The sequence below is a fragment of the Mixophyes fleayi genome, chromosome 11, assembly GCF_038048845.1.
Source record: "Mixophyes fleayi isolate aMixFle1 chromosome 11, aMixFle1.hap1, whole genome shotgun sequence".
Classification (NCBI taxonomy): domain Eukaryota; kingdom Metazoa; phylum Chordata; class Amphibia; order Anura; family Limnodynastidae; genus Mixophyes; species Mixophyes fleayi.
In genome coordinates, this window is record NC_134412.1 from 32,404,656 (window position 1) to 32,422,151 (window position 17,496).

At 39.8% G+C, this 17,496-nt stretch overlaps 1 protein-coding gene across 6 annotated transcripts in view; it reads right to left on the reverse strand.

Moving 5' to 3' along the window:
• Nucleotides 1-17,496, reverse strand: part of GRIN2D (glutamate ionotropic receptor NMDA type subunit 2D) — a 557,401-nt gene that overhangs the window by 75,315 nt on the left and 464,590 nt on the right. For all 6 annotated transcript variants that reach the window (XM_075191487.1, XM_075191484.1, XM_075191483.1 and 3 more), the window contains one exon: nucleotides 16,694-16,923. In XM_075191487.1, coding sequence (XP_075047588.1) covers nucleotides 16,694-16,923 — 230 coding nt within the window. The remainder of the gene's footprint in view (nucleotides 1-16,693; nucleotides 16,924-17,496) is intronic.

Here is a 17,496-nt window from a genome sequence, read left to right on the forward strand (position 1 = left end):
GGTAGCTGCAAAGAAACACCAGGCACCAATGACTGCTTTAATATTGGTGGCTGATATTGCTTCTGCCTTACAGCAGACACATAATCTACGACACCAACTGCAATTTGTAATCCACTACCTTTTGTATCATTTGTTTTCACACTTCATTCTGGCAAAGCCATCATTATCTTCTGATTCATGTCCTTGTATGTTATTTATTTATATCATAATCCCCATAATGTACACCTCTGCATAATATGTTGGCACTTTATAAGTAAATGAGAAGAAGAAAAAATATTAATCTGCTACCAGCCATGAAAATACATGAGTCACAGGACTGCAGTCTATTTATGATATGGAAAGTTGCAATAATGCAGCATCCTTGGTTGCAGTTGTTTAACTTGCTTTGACTGTTCCTTCCAGGATTTTCATCTTCTATTGGACTTGCTGGGCCCCCGAAAGTCAAGTTCACCCCTTTTCCTGGCCCTTCCCTTCCCCCTGCCCCTTTATTATTACATTTTAATTTGCTCCTTGATAGCATGCAAGTCTTCCGCTACTTGGATATATATGTTTCTCATTTCCAACTTTACTTTGGTGTCATCAAGGATTTTGTTGTTTATTTTTTTCTTTTGTGTGTAATTGTTGGCATTACTCATGGAAGAAAGGAATGAAAAAATAAAGTTCCAGGTCAATACTCTACTAAAACACTTAGTTCAACCTCTCTATAACTATGATGATGGGGAAAGAATTACAAGGGGAGCAGGAGACAGAAATAATGGCCAGGAAGAAAGACGTGTAAATCCTGCTTTGCCCAAACGTTACAATCAATTCTATAGCTAAAGGCAGTAGATTTCTTCAAAATTTTATTCAGAATGTTAGTTGAAAGACTTATATCCACACTGTGTTCATTTTAGTTTATGAAACAAATATACACTGTCAGACTTAACCTTAGGGTTGTTCTGACATTAAAGTCAATAACATTATTTTGAAGAAAACTTGATTGGAAAACAATTTCATACTCCTTGTGTCAGTAAAGGGTTTAATCAGTTTCCTAAAATCTATAACGTTACTTTGGTTCATGTAACAGATTATTAATATTCGTGTTTGTTTGCCAAATCATTTGTGCATGTCTATAAGGTGACAGTGAAATGGATATATTTAAAACTGGGGTCATATTGCAGACAAAATGACTCCACCCATGTGGTACAAAAGGATCTGTTACTGAACGCCCCACTTATTTTTGTATTGCAGTAACCTGCATCCGATTAATGAATTGAAGATATAGCCTTTGTGCCGACAGACACCTCAATGCATCTGGTTGGTAAAGGGGTGATAAAGATGGGGTCATCACCTTTTCCTGACTTCTCAATGCAGTGTCTCAATCTGAATAGTTCTCTCTCTTCAGGCTGTACATCCTGGCAAAGTCCCCCAGGGGTCGACTTGGGAAACTCTCATGTAACTTCTGACTCACATGCACACTCAGAGTTGAAGGGGACTGTTATTTTACTTGATCCCCTTTGTACTTTCCCTAGATTCCTGAGTGGGACTTGGGCTCCCACCGCTCCTCTTCGCTGGACCTAGATATACTTTTTCTCTGGGCTTAACCTTCATTCCCTCTGTTCTCCCTTTGCTTCTCTGGCAGCTTGTGCAGGACTCTTGGCAGCTTTGCTCTGGAAATTCCCTATGATAGTCTAGTAGCTAGTTCTAGCAATAGATTGACAGCTATGGTTACTAAACTGGCAGTCTTTTCAGTAAGGCTAGCAGTTCACTCTGTTAAAAGTATAGCTTGCTCTTTGAGACTTGTAGCTTTGTCTAGGGGATGTGTAGCTCATCTCCTACAGTCTCTAAGTGCTGTGCAGTCTCTCTGCTTGTCTATCTGTCACTTATGCACTCAGTACTCCCTCTCGCTGTGTTGCTTCCTCTCCAGCAAGCTCAGCAGCTGTACAAACTCTGTTTTCAGTGACTCTGTGTCTCTGTAGGGTTTGACACCTGACCCGAAAGTTTCTGTGCCTATCTTCTCCTCTGCCACACTCCTGTGTTTTCCCTTGTTCTTCCTCTATTTTGGCGCCATAGACCCAGTGGTGGGATTCAGCCGGTTCGCACCGGTTCTATAGAAGCGATTCCTAAACTAGTTGCGGTTCGGCAGAACCGTTTGCTGGCCTGCTGTGCGGCGGCGGCGGCGGGGGGGGGGGGGGGGGGTGGTTTGCGGGCGGGTTCTGGGCTGCTCCTCTTCGTTGGTGGGGGGAGCAAAAAAAAATAAAATAGAGATTTACTCACCTGATCGCGGCCGCGCCGGCGTCCCTCCTTCCTCTCTGCTCTGTTAATGCTGAATGACAGGCGTGACGTCATCAAGTCACGCCTGTCATTCAGTGAGGAGCAGCGCGGAGAGGAAGCAAGAAGAGAGAAGACAGAAGAGAGGAGAAGAAAAGAAAAGCTAATAGAAAGGTAAGTGAAAAAAGGGAATTAAGCAGAAAGGCAAACTATGAGGAAAAAGGAGATGAGAGAGGCACAGTAAGGAAAAAGGAGGTGAGAGAGGCACAGTAAGGAAAAAGGAGGTGAGAGAGGCACAGTAAGGAAAAAGGAGGTGAGAGAGGCACAGTAAGGAAAAAGGAGGTGAGAGAGGCACAGTAAGGAAAAAGGAGGTGAGAGAGGCACAGTAAGGAATAAGGGGAGAGGCACAGTAAGGAATACGGGGAGGAGAGAGGCACAGTAAGGTAAAAGGGGGGGATGGGAGAGGCACAGCATGAGAAAAAAGGGGGGAGATGCACAGATTGAGGGAAAAATGGGGAGACAGGCACAGTATGAGGAAAAAGTGCAGGGGAGAGGCACAGTATAAGGAAAAAGGTGGGGAGAGAGTCACAATAGTAGGGACTATTAATTTAAGATGGGGTGGTTTGGGGGTGAGTTTGGGGAGAATGAGGTCTCTATTAAATGTGCCTATGAATTATTTAATGGCAGTGACAGGTTCGGGAAATAGGTATATTTCTGAAATGCAAATACTATTCATTTATTGCTGGACCTGTTTGTAGGGAGGGAAATAGGTTTATTTATTAAATATGAATACTATTATTTTAATGTTGGGGCAGGACGGCCTAATTATTAATCGTGGGTGGTATTGATTTAACCTCGGGGCTGGCTGTAATTTTCTAAATGTACCCATTTTTTTTCCAAATAGGTCCTCCAACATTCCAGGATCCAGACAAGCCGCAACTAAAAAAACCTGCAGCACAGGTGGTGAAAGTAAGAAGAACAGGTAGGAGAGAGCAGCAGAGTCTGTGAAACGTTGTGATTCTAGTGGGACAATCCTAATTTTTGGTGACCGTTCAATGGTGTACACAACAATGCAGGTTTTTTGGTCTGTAAGAGGGTGCATCAACACACCCATTAGCAATTTTGAATAAATATTGAATAAAATTTTAGTACATTTTATATATATATATATATATATATATATATATATATATATATATATATATATTATTTTTTATGTTAGTTATAATGTGCGGTATCATTGCTAGTTTTAATGTGCATTATCAATGGTATTTTTAATATGCGGTATCATTGCTAGTTTTAATGTGTGGTGTCAATACCAATTTTAATGTGGTGTTTTGATGATTGTTTTAATGTACAGTATTTTAGTTTGTGGAAACAATGATATTTCTTATGCAGACAACCCAGGCGAGCCCTCTGGGAAAGCTGTAAGTGTCATACTGTGGGCTGTAGGTGATGTAATGCAGCATCTGTCACTATTCCCTTAATTTTAGATCTTAGGGGCCCCCCTGTCTTAAGTGCCCCGGGCCCCCCAAAGCCTTAATCCAGCTCTGTGTGTGGCTGCTTTACATTTTTACACCTTGTGCACTGCAGCTTGCCCTGCTGGCCTGGACAACGATCCCAAATCAGTTTAATAGCTCACACCGGCCTGGCTCTGCTGTTCTAAGCTGTGCAGGGCTGTTCAGGCTGTCAGTCATCATGTAAGCCCCACCCTGCCCCCCTTGTTCTTTGCAACGATTGGCTCCCCCTAAACGTGTCCTGAACGCACAACAGACTGTGCAGAGGAGAGATGCGAGAAGAAGATCCAGCCCAGGGCGGAGGCCGCGGAGCCACCATCAGCCATCACGCGGCAGCGCAGAAGAGCAGAGCAGACAGGCAGCCCGGGCCGGGAGTACGGACATTACTGGGTCACTCACCGTCGCCGACCGTCGGCATTTGGGGTGAGTAACCGTGTTGATGCTGATGTGCTGAGCCTGTCACTGCAGGTCTTACCGGCCTACCGCTGAAGGAATGGAATCCTACTCCTACAGTGCAAAGATGGTTAAGGGTAAATCACACAGCTGATGATGCTCGGATAAAAGCAAAGAAAATTGCAAGTGAGGACGCCAATCAAACAGCAATATGGAAATATCTTCACTAACTGTTTGTGAGGTATTTAATATTAAAAATCTTCCGTTACACATAATCTAGTTGTCTTTACCTCTTTTACTGTTCTTATTGCAGTATTTAATGCGTGAATTGTTAGACTACCTTTCGGTATATCTTTTGGTATAGTTAAAATGGTCATTAGGACATAGAACCTGTTGTTAATTTTTTTGAATCCCACCACTGCATAGACCTCTTGTTTGCCGGGCTCTGACATTACATCCATTGCCAGACACCTCAGGTGTGCTTGAAACTGCAGTTTTGTTCTTTGTAACCATGGCAAATCTGCTAATTTTTAAAAAAGTCTCTGTGTTACTCCCTATATTTATGCCATAATTCCCATAAGTGTTAAAGTGTAGAAAATAATAATTTTTTCCTGACGCAAACAACCTGTGACGATTAATTAAATTGGTGAAATTAAGTATATTTATTGTTCACTGTTTTATTAGTAGCACAAATAACTGATTAATTAATTAATAATTGTTATTTGTTTATTAAATTGTGGGGTTTTTACACTGTATTATGTCTTTAGCAAATCAAAAAGAAAGGGTTCCTCTATCACCCTGTGTCACAAGTCTGGCAGATAGCGTGGATTCACTTACACCAACCTGGATTAGCTCTGGCAGCAATAGAAGCGAGGAGTGTAACGGACCCCTGGTTTTCGCTAGAGACTCTTGCAAAAAGGTTTGGGCTTCGCTGTAGGTAGGTTTGTAGGTGATGAACTGGTATCAAACTGTAACGAGAGACTGTTCAACGTAGCCGTAATTGGTACACAAATGAACGGCAGTGTGCAAAATCAGCAAACGGAAGGAGTGTCAGAACAAGCCGGGTCAGCAAAACTCAGCAGCATAAACAGTACCAAACAACAGGCTGAAGAGACGGCAGGAAAGGTCAGGGTCCGACTTCACAGGGATTAGCCACAAAAAGTTGAGACACTGGAGTAAAGGTTTGGAGCCTAATAGTCTGGCACAGACCTGTGCACTGAGGAGGTTTAACTGGCTGAGCTTATAAATAAGGCGGGTCTCAGGTCAGAACATATGATCACAGGTTCAGAGCTCTTAAAGGGCCATGCGCCTTCTGTTGGAACAAATAATTATTATGGCACAAGGTTCTGTGCATGGAGCTGAGAAAAGCATAGAGAGAGCGTGCCGGCCAGCGGGTTTGAAAAGTAACAGCTAGATACCGATGTGTGACATCCTGTTTCCCACGAGAGTGCATTTAATAGAGAGCATTCTCTATGTGCTTTGCCCCTGGGTTGGCTTCTTCTATAATGCACAGCAGGAGACCTGTAAGGTATGGAAGAGTCAATCTGGGAGAGAGCTCAGTGTATCCTGACAATTCAACTCAGAAGTGAGAGCCTCATTACATGCTCTCTTACGGTGAACATTGTATGGAGGAACCCTTTTTTTTTGTTAAAAACATAGTAACCAAGAAGCTATGTAATAAATAAGTAATAAGCCGATGAAAAACTTAGTTTTAATGTCCATGTGTTTCCTTACTGAATTTAAGGAGAGCTCTAAAATACGTAAGTTCCCCCAAACACCCGTTTAGGTAGCACAGGTGTTACTGAAGGTTTAAGTAAGAAACATTACTTATGGTAGCTAATTTTCATAGAGCATACCTATTTTTCTGTGGTTTTTTTTTCTAACAAATGAATTTTTATTGAAATTTAGGTAACAAAAGCAAAATAAGGTACATACATAATAATAAGGAAATCAAGGTGAGGGGGAATATCAGGGTGGGGGGGGGGGCGCGGAGAAAGGTACATTGATTCACTTTAAATAAGTGCTACAAACACTACAAAAAATACATCAAAAACTGGCAGGGCCGCATTGCTTTTAGGAAGAGGAGGATATCTGTGATGGGGCTAAGAGTCTCCATAAAATAGCTCTTCTGAGTTTTGGCTATAACTATTGAATGGGGCAGGGGGAGGGGAGACTTCCAGGATTGTGCAATAGCTGCTCTAGTAGCAATAAGAATGTGGCCAGTTACATATCTCTTATGATTTTGGAAAGAAGGGGGGAATAAGTGCAGCAGAGCAAATTCCGTTGATGGGACTAAAATAACTGAACTCACTGTGTTAATTATATTAAAAACTTTCGTTCAAAGGCCTTGCAGCTTCGGGCATGACCAAAAGATGTGTTTCAAGCTCCCTACCTCACCACAGTTCCTCCAGCAAAACTTTGACATGTTAGGCATAAATCTATGAAGTTTCTCAAAAGTCAAATACATTCTGTATACAATCTCAAGGAGCTTTTTGGAGTGACTAATGCATTTTGACATCTTATACACATTTAGAAACATACTTTCCGAATCATCTTCAGTAATAGACATTTGTAGGTACATCTCCCATAGGGATTGAACCAGAAATTTGCTAACCTCACTGGATGAAAGGAGGAGTAGGTACCATGAGGAAATCCCACCTGCTCGGTTGGACGGGGATAGCCTCATAGCTATGTAAAGGGGTTGGAGGTAAAGGAGCAGCATGGTGTCTTACTTGGGACTGAAACCAGTGCCTGACCTGTAGATAATTATAAATATCTCTCTTAAAATGGTCACACAGGTAAGCAAAGGAACAGAGGGATGAGTCCTCCAAGATAAGGTGTAAGTTAACAATACCCAATTCTTGCCATGATATCAAACTCAAGTTAGGAAAAAATTTAGATAAGCCCATCATTGACAGGTTAGAGGAGGAGAGAACAAACTCAGGGGATAGCTTTACCAATGTGTCCCATGCCCTAAATGAGCCATGAATACTTGTCAGGGTAGAGACCTCTAAAGGTTTTGTTTTTGCATCGAGCCACAGTAGGTCTGTCAGAGAGAAGAATGTTTTTCAAAGATGACCCATAGCTTGGAAGGAGTGGGGGTCAGCCAGTCTCTAAGCAGATCTAGGAAGCATGCTAATTGATAGAACTCTAGGTTGGGAGAGGCCAGGCCTCCTTTTAGCTTAGATATCATCAATTTAATATCCGATATTTAAGACTGTTTACCTCTCCAAATAAACCCCAAGGACACTTAGCTGGTAAGGGTATAGGTATGGGATAGATCTAAAGAGTTATAGGATTTTTGGAAGGAGCATCATTTTTACAGCTGCTACCCTGCCCAACCACGAGGCCTCATAATTATCCCACATTTTCGTCAGTGAAATGAAGTGGGTTAAAAGGGAAGAGTAGTTCATTGTCAGGGAATCAGAAGAAAGTTGACAAATGTGTATACCCAAGTACTTCAATTAAGCATTTTGCCATTTGTAACTGAATTTTGCCTTGAGAACCCTCTGTTGAGCAGGGGGGTGGCAATTGCTAGAGCTTCAATTTTCGATACATTAAGTTTGTAAAGGGACCCCTCTGAATATTGTTGAAGGATATGATGAACAGCTGGTAAAGAGGTCTTGGTGTCGGACACGAACAGCAAGACATCGTCAGCAAAAAGGCAAGGAAAAGAGTTTATGACACATGCCACCTATAACAGGACCCACAACCCAAGGACTTTGCCGTAGTTTTTCTGCTAAGGGTTCCATCGCTAGTGCAAATATAAGGGGAGATAGAGGGCACCCTTGTCTGGCACAGTTAGATATATCAAATCGAGAGGATTTAATATAATTATTATTAATTATGTTGTCCCTAAAGTCTTACTGGACTTTAGAGCATCTGGGACAATGTTTGCAAATCATTTTATTATATATCAGGGAATATGAATTTTAAAAAAAGAGTGCACAGGGGCTATAAGTGATTTTACTATTTTTACCTGAAAAATATGTCAAAGTCTCCCATGAGTATAATGTTTCATTTCCCTTTCAATAACTTTGCTTATGAATTCCTGTCTAGACATAAGATAATAGTTGCCATTGAGGCAACACTATGTACATTAGTAATACTTAAAAGGGTAGTAAGCTTTTGGACAATCTGTTCTCAAAAATCCATGAACCCTACATACAGCAATAAGAAATGATACCCTCCCTGGGATCCTCTAACTCTCCCGTGTTTTGACTGTCTGTGCTGGTAGACTAAGTCCATCCATAGATCACAATAGAACTCTATGGAAGCCATTACATTAAACTCTATTATAGAGCAATAGCTGTGGTGTATTGCACTTATTTACCCTGCTGCAAAAATAAGCCACCTTAAGTCCAGTCCAGCACCTGGCTTCAGTTAACAGGAGGGGTCCCTGGTTGGGAGGAGGGGCTCCTCCTATTTGCTGTATGGAAAATCGAGGATCCCATTTACAGCAGGCTAAGGGGTATATTTATGACCCAGTGTGCTAGCCATCAATATGTATTGCTACAAATCTCAGTGGTATATAATTAAGTATTGCTGCAATTTACTATGCTGCGGCTGCTCTTTGAGCTCCGGCGTAGACCACGTTCCTCATCAAAGACTTTTTTTCCTTGCAACGGCAGCCTAACACTGCTGGCGAATAAAGAAAGTGTTATACAGCGCTTTCACCTAGGAGGAATCCAGCAAAGTCAAGAGGCTTCAGCTTGATCCCATTGTAAAAAACAAGTAATGCCATCCTGATATGCAAGGCTTTTGGCAGTTTAATAAATTACATAAGATAAGGTCTATGGGGACAGTGGAAAGTGCTGGTAGTTTCTCCAGCATTAACCCTTTGTTAAATAAGAATGTGGTGAAAGTCCCTTTTGCCGGCTTTTAGCTTACCCTATTTGCTAAAGTAATCTAAGGGAACTGTTTCTAATATTCTCCATTACAGACAGCCGCAACTCCAACCAAACCTTAAGCAAAGTGTCCTGAAACGATCCCATGAGTTGCTGTGACAAAAATAGCACTACACCTGTGTATGAATCAACCGATACAGACTGTGCATTTCTACAAAGCAAGACTGCCAAGCTGTCAGTCACTCACTGTTTGTTTAGATAATGAAGCACCCACCCCCTAACATGACAGCCTGTTGCAGAGGCATTAAGGAGGGTTGTGAATATAAATACGGTAGTTAAGTATAAAGCATTTCATGCATATTATTTAGCTCAGTAATACACAATGTTTGATATACATTAATGAGAAATAGTGGCTTTACTTCCCATTTAATGTAATATGTATTTGAGTCATGTTAAGTTAAAAATGTTCTTTCAATATTTTTGAATTACAAAGAGGTGCAAAAATAGTATTACATATCGTTTTATATTGCATTTTACAAACATAATGCCTATTTGCTCTCCAGCAACTTTTGTGTAAGAGAAATAGAAGAATTAGAGAGGAGCACATTGCTGTAATCAATATGGGAAAGATCACGGATCCATTAGTGTTTTACTAGTAGTAGGTAGTATGTCAGAATAAAAGCAGCATGATGTAGTAACATCAGACACATTAGTTACTATTAGTAAAACACTAATGGAAGCCCTAGACCTTTCTCCTATTGATTACTGCAATGTGCTCCTCTCTGATTCTTATATATCTGTTACATATATTCATGAAAAACAAAGGAGCCAGCTTTTCTCCTATATATATTACTCCTGTATATTTTTACCTGCCTTTATGCTTGAAATTAAATTCTAGATACGCCAGAAATGGCTGGGAAACACTTGAACAGATAATAGAACACTAAACGATAGCTTGTGGTACTACTCACACATAAATAATTTGTGTTATATAGGACGTACTAATGTAGCATTAGCATTACTAGGGATAAATATGTACTACTGAGTGCTACAGTAAAATTCAAATATAGACAAAAAATAAATATAACCTTTAAAAATACACAAGCAATTATTACAATAATCAGAGACTGCAAAATAGGCAACTAAAATGGTGCATGGTCTACAGCACAAAACTTACCGTAAAAGACTAAAAGATCTTAATATATATAGTTTGGAGCAGAGAAGGGAAAGGGGGGACATGATAGAAATATTTCAAATATATCATGGGTTTTATCAAGATGCAAGAGGGAAATATTCTTCCAAGGAAGAGAAATATTAGAGCACGAGGAAATGCACTAACAATGGAGGGAATTAGGTTCAAAGGAAATTAGATGAAAGACTACTTCACAGAAAGCGTAGTAGATCAGTGGAATAGCCTCCCATCGGAGGTGGTAGAGGTTAATACAGTAGAGCAGTTTAAATATGCTTGGGATAGACATAAGGATAGCTTTGCAAATTGTTAGGGCTGACGGCAAGTATCATAAACTTGTAGAACAGGTCACAGAGGTCTTCACCTATAGCAGCCGCCTTTCCCGTAGAGTTGAACATGCTCACAGGTACTCGAATGCCCTCAGGTCTTAAGCTCAGATTAGTACAAGTTTATAACCTTGCAGTAGTGCAGGCAAGGGCCAGGTGGTAGAAACAGCAGGCAGCGAATCCAGGTAACAGGCAGAGATCGAGGTCACAAGCGATACAGCAGAGTCCAGTAAATGAGCCGAGGTCATACACAGCAGAATCAATCCAAGTAGACAGAGCGGAGGAGCAGAGAAAGGAGCAGATAAGTATGCAAGAAGCAGGAACTATAACCGGCCGGGAGGTAAAGCCTCCCCTGCCTAATATAATCAGGAGGACAAATCACAACCAGGTAAGTATAATAATAATCCCCAGCTGGGGATGCAGTGAGAGGGGTGCACACGCGCCCGGCTGATCAAACTGGCCGGGTCGCGGCGGTAATGGAGGGGCGTCCCAACCGTCTTCACGGCAACGGCTGGAGCGAAAACCGGAAGTGCCGCCCCGGTAGTCATGACGACGGCCGGGACGCGTTTGTGGGGCCGGAGTGAATCGAGGCGGTGCCTGAGCTGCCGCGGCTCACAACAAAAAGAATAAAGGATCAAATAGGGTTTGAGGTTGCAATAGGTTAGCAAATGGGCAAAGTAGATTGCCTGTGACCCTGATCATCTGCCTGTACCCGGACTCTGAACCTTTGCCTGTGGTCCTGACTCTACTTGTACCAAACCTCTCCGCTGGCGCTCCATCAGGCCAGCGAGGCTTTACCATCGTTGCCCTGTCACACAGACCTCTGACCTGTCCCTACTCCGTGTATTACCTCTGGTTCCTGTGTGCCGCTGTGTGACCATAAACTTGAACTACACTGAGTTTAAGACCTGGGGCATCCGAGTACCTGTGAGCATAACCAGTCTCTACGGGAATAACGGCTGCTATAGGTGACCTCTTCTGCTAGTTCTACAAGTTTAGGCCGCACTAGTGGCCATAACAATGGTACATCTGTTTTTCCTCCTTGTCGCTTTTATAGCAATCAGAAATTTTACGTTGGTGTAAATTTTTTTGGCCATTATTGAAGCCAATATAATGACTACCACCCCTTGTCATTCTCACCACTTCTGTCCTATGTTCCTCCTGATGTTTGTCAGAGAAGATCCAGCAGTAACAGGAGAGTGTAGCACTAGTGCCACATAATTAAAGCTTAAACTTACCCCACTTCCTGATGCCCCCATATTCTGCTCACCTCATGGCAGGGCCATCCCTTACCACCACCCCTCCCATAAAAATCATCCTGTTTGCTCATAAATCTTTATTTCATTATTTCTGTGTAAGTTGGGGGGACCATAATTTTGTATTGCATGTGAGTTCATATTTGGAGCCGGCCTTTACTTGCTTTCTAGACATCTGAGATGCTCTGGGAGAAACCATATATACATAAAGCTCCACAATAAGGCATAATGGCATCACATGAATTCAAACATGTAAAATTATAAATGACATACACCAGTTTAGTTCTGCAATCTCAGCTTGCTGACTGGGAAACGCCATGTTGATCTTTATTTAAATCAGAAGTAATGTGCTGTGCATGACGAGAGCAATATATTAGCCGTTTGTCTATTAAATATTATGAATCATAAACCTGTAAAGACATAAAGTAGCCTTCTGTAGCATAGAAGGCTGCTAATAATACAGCCACATCATCTTCTTAATAGGAAGATAAATATTTTGCAATATACATTAAGCAGACAAAATTGTTTTTTGATGTAAACTGCAGCTCACCCAATATTGTAATATATTAAAAAGAAATGTTTGTGTTTAGTTCTTTACCGACCTTATAAACTGTGGCAGGATTCAAAAAGTCATCATCTTTATTAATAGCTTGGAATCTAACACTAAACAATATTTAGTTTTACTAGGGCCTATAACGCTACAGTAGAACTAACTAATTTTTCTAATTTTCTGAAAAATAGTTCTAACATATGATCTGGCTCAATTTGAAATAGCAAACATAAAATGTTGTAAACTGTTAACCATAGTCTAAATATCATTGGGGGGAAAAATCAGCACCTATGCCGTTTTTATAAACCACTTCAAAACTTTCTGAACTTTAATAACCTTTCATTACAAAACCAAAATCATTATATTTGCAAAACTACAGTACATTTTCACCCAGAGTACTGCACCTACATTGATTATAAACACATATGTAAGATTTTGATATTTTAACAGGTATCCACAAGTACTGTTGATTGAGGGTGTTGATTATACCATAATTGTCCCAGAAAAAAAGGATAATTTCTGCATCATATGCACTATCTCCAATCTTCTCCCATTTACTTTCTATCTTTAGCTTTACTTTCATGACTTTTTGTAATGTATGTATAGAAAGAAACGTCCTGAAACACTTTTGCAAATATATATATATATATATATATATATATATATATATATATATATACATATATATATATATATATACACATATATATACGCACACACACACACACATATATATATATATATATATATATATATATATATATATATACATACACACATTATATATATATACATATATATATATATATATATATATATATAGTATTAAAAAGTGAAAGTTTGATGTAGGTTTGTTTAGTTTGTCCTATTACTTTTGGTCCCTTAAAAAGTGGGAGGTACATATAGAGACCATTGCAATTCCTAAACCGTTCACCTGATTTGGATGTAAATACCCTCAAATTAAAGCTGAAAGTCTGCAGTTAAAGCACATCTTGTTAGTTTCATTTCAAATCCATTGTGGTGGTGTATAGAGCCCAAAATATGAGAATCGTGTCGATGTCCCAATATTCATGGACTTGACTGTGTGTATATATATATATATATATATATATATTGTGGCAAAAGCCCGCTACTGCAGAAGCACACGCGAACAACTTCTTCCTTTTTATGGTGCTTTATTGTCAGGATGGTAAATGTTTTGACACTGTATACTTGCACAGCAATCATGGAGACCCTAAACACTAGCTATACATAGTCCAGCTCTCTCTCAGGACCAGCCAGCTCACCCAGCGTTGGTCTCCGTGCACAAATGATATAAACAAGCTTTTATACCTGATACTCCTCCCCCAGCCTTAGCTTGATGGACAGGTGACACACCCACCTTCTCTTTAAAAGGAAACGCCCATCATTGGCTCTGTAATTCAAACAGACACGCCCTGTCTGTTTGCTGAGAGGAAGGATTTCGAATCATGTAAGTTAAACCAAATTTAAACTATTGCTTTTCATTCATAGGTCTTTACATTCAATCTAGGTGCATCACTGCACAAATGTTTTACTCTACTTCCCTGCTTTCTCTGCATATTGCCAGCTAAATGCCTCCTTTTGTTACAATATCTACAATATATATATATATATATATATATATATATATATATATATATATATATATATATATATATATATATATATATATATATATAGTAGATTTTCCAGCATTTGTGACTCAGGCTTTCTTTTAAATAATCAATTGCCAGTAGTGTGTATTTTTAATTCAGAATGACTAACCATTGATTTACAAGCTGCAACATTTTTCCATTTCATCATGTGGTTTCATTAAAGATCTGTCTATAATGCCAGCATGCACCTGTTTAATGACGCTGAGGCCCCATTATTACTTATATATTACATTGCTATAGTTAACAATGGTGGCCATTTTTAATGACAGGCTGACAGGCTGCTTTCTTCTGCCCACGATATCATCAGCCAGCTGTCTGTTTAACGGATGACGTCATGAGTATCTGAGTTGACTTAGTCAAACAAACCTGAAACTAGTCTTCGCCAGTTACTAACAATATGTTAATTGCCAAAATGTTCCTAATTCTTTTATATCCTACGAGCCAACAGTCGTTCCCCAATGAGAATAAGATGAGTCACCGGGGATAATGGCAGTATCTCCAGTAATCTCATCTCCTATAATGTCAGAAATGACACATCAAAACAGCCCAATTCCCTGGATCATCAACACATCAATTTACAAACACTGCAGAGAATTATAGCATAAAACACATAAAAAAAAATAAACTTCCCTTTCAGGCGTTTGGGTGTAAAACTAGGTCGTTTCTTATACTTTGTTTTTAAGTGTACCTCAACTGTTGTTGTTTATTAGCAAAAACTTTGGACAACTTTACACATCTAAAGGAAAAGTTGCAATATCAAAACTTTTATATCATGACAGCTATATAATTTATTCTTTTTGATTTGAGGATATAGTCAAGTTGCTCAAGTTTTGAATAAAAAAACAAAAATGAGGAGTTTTCTTTTTTAAAAATACATATATTTAATTGTCCTCAATTCCCTTGAATAATACTTTGGGGAGAGTTCCTTCCCTTAGACCACAACATTTTTTTTAAATTAATCAGGGTCTTGGCACTTACAGCCAGGGGAACTGCTCAGCTCTCTACGAAGTAGGAGAGAGCCCACACAGCAGCTGTATATAAGAGCTGACTGCTGATTAAACCAGCGCCTTTCAGTTACTTAGTTACATAGTAGTTATAATGCTTCTGATTGAGTCTGATTTTTATTTTGTTCCATCCTTTAAATACAGGTACAAGTGCATGTCTGCAATTTACTAATTCCCAAACAACCTGATGTGTACAATACGGGACTCTATATGTGTGGCCAAAAGGCACACTGAAACCATTAGGCTGGGCAGCACAGTGGCTTAGTGGTTAGCTCTTCTGACTCACAGCACTGACCATGGCCTTATCTGTGTGGAGTTTGCATGTTCTCCCCGTGTTTGCCTGGGTTTCCTCCAGGTGCTCTGGTTTCCTCCCACACGCCAAAAACATACTAGTAGTTTAATTGGCTCCTATCAAATTGACCTTAGTGTGTGTGTGTCTTTGTATGTTAGGGAATTTAGACTGTAAGCTCCAATGGGGCAGGGACTGATGCGAGTGAGTTCTCTGTACAGTGCTGCGGAATTAGTGGTGCTATATAAATTGCTGCTGCTGATGATGATTAGACTGGCAACAGGGCTAATTTACACCATATATGGGTACCACAACTCTTAAAGACAGCGAGGCCATTAGCACAGAAGATGTTTGAATTTGCCTATATGTTTATCTGTTCAAATAATTTATTACTAATCAGGGGCTGGCTGGCAAATTTTAGCCCCGGGTGGAGAGGGGGGTGGGAATCAAGACTCAGCTCAACAGCCTCTAATAAGGAACATTTCATATAACAAAATGCAGGTAGCTCAATGACACAGCCCAAGGTAGCCCACTATGGGGCCAGCCCCCTGGCCCAGCCAAGCCCTGTCCCTAACTGATTATCTTCCCTGTACCTTGTAATCGGTCACTTCCTAAGTGTTTCAGGTTGTGTTGTGTGTTGTGGGATGAAGTCACACAGAGGTAGGGTTCCAGCGACCAGAGTGTGAAAGGGAAATTATATATTCTGATATCAAGTGGCTCTAATCCTTTTGTACATATGCATTCACATGTGCCATAATGTAGGGGTTATTTGTACTGCTGTCTTTAAGAGTTTACCAGTAATGTAATATACAATGTTTTCAAGGAACTAAAGGGCCACATGAGATGTCCTGAATTATATCATCTTGCCCGTTGCTACTGTAAGATTAGTTTTTGAATTATTCAAACTAAAATTAGAAAAAGAGTTTGCATAAAATATGAATAAGATTAAGATTGTATTTTCCTATAGATTGTAAGCCTGCAAACAAAACCCTCTTAACTCTTTGTCTAATAATATCCACTCTTGATTTATTACTGTGTTTTTTCCCAATTGTGGAATATGCTGGCGCTATATAAATGTATGTTAATAAATAAATAGGGTCTTGTCCCTCTTGTTGTTAATAGTGTTGTATAATATATCACACTCTTATCATGCTTGAATAATATAAATCTCTTTGAATGTTTCAGATATCCGAGCTGCTGAGAGATTTTTCTTGTCTGAGAAAGCTCTACGATCTTTTCCTCTATTTATCAGTTATCAGTGTGTCTGTAAGCATATCCTCTAGATAACTGTTTCTATAAAATAGTTTTCTCCCTGCATGATAAATCTAGGCCACTGAGGTATGCACAGTTTTGTGAATTTAATGAAGATCAACAACATGAATTCTTAATCCCTTACTTTTTTATCGCTGAGTCCAGACACAGTATCCACATACTCCTCCTGGATCATAAAGGCAGCCAGATTGGCAGTGTAGCTGGCTAGGAATATTACTGCAAAGAATGCCCAGATGAGAACCATGATTTTACTTGTGGTGCCTTTTGGGTTTTCGACTGGAACAGAGTTGTTAAAAACCAAAGCCCATAGCAGCCAGATGGACTTTCCAATAGTGAACTTGGAACCGCCTGGACCTGTAAATACATAAAAACGAAATTAATTGCTATATTTGCTTTGAGGGTTTTTACAGCAGATGTGTTATATAGATTTACGCATATATGTAAGTTTTCATTTTGTAACACTCACCTACTTATATTGCTATTCTAATCTAGTCTCTGCTGATTTGTACACCAAAGAAGCCTCAACACTCTCTCTCTCTCTCTCTCTCTATATATATGTAAAAATTTCAACACATTCTATCAAAGATTTATAAAATTGCTATTTTTCAGTCTTTGGAATGCAAATGTAAGATATCATGTATAGTAAATCAACTATCTATTAAATGAGTTTTCTAGCAGAAGTGCAGGGCTCCCATAGCTGGGACCATTCACCGCTCCCCTACCCTGACCCACTCTGAAATCCGACTACTGTACATTTAAAAAAATACTTTGAATCTCTCTGGGACTCAGCAAGGGTTTTAAAAGCTTTTTGGGTAAACTTGTACTCCTCAGATTAAAGATTGTCCATGTTATATTGCTTAAAAATTAGTTTAGAGGAGGTGTCAAAGGAGAAGAGGTCTGGATTCAAGCCTCTTACCCTCACCTCTC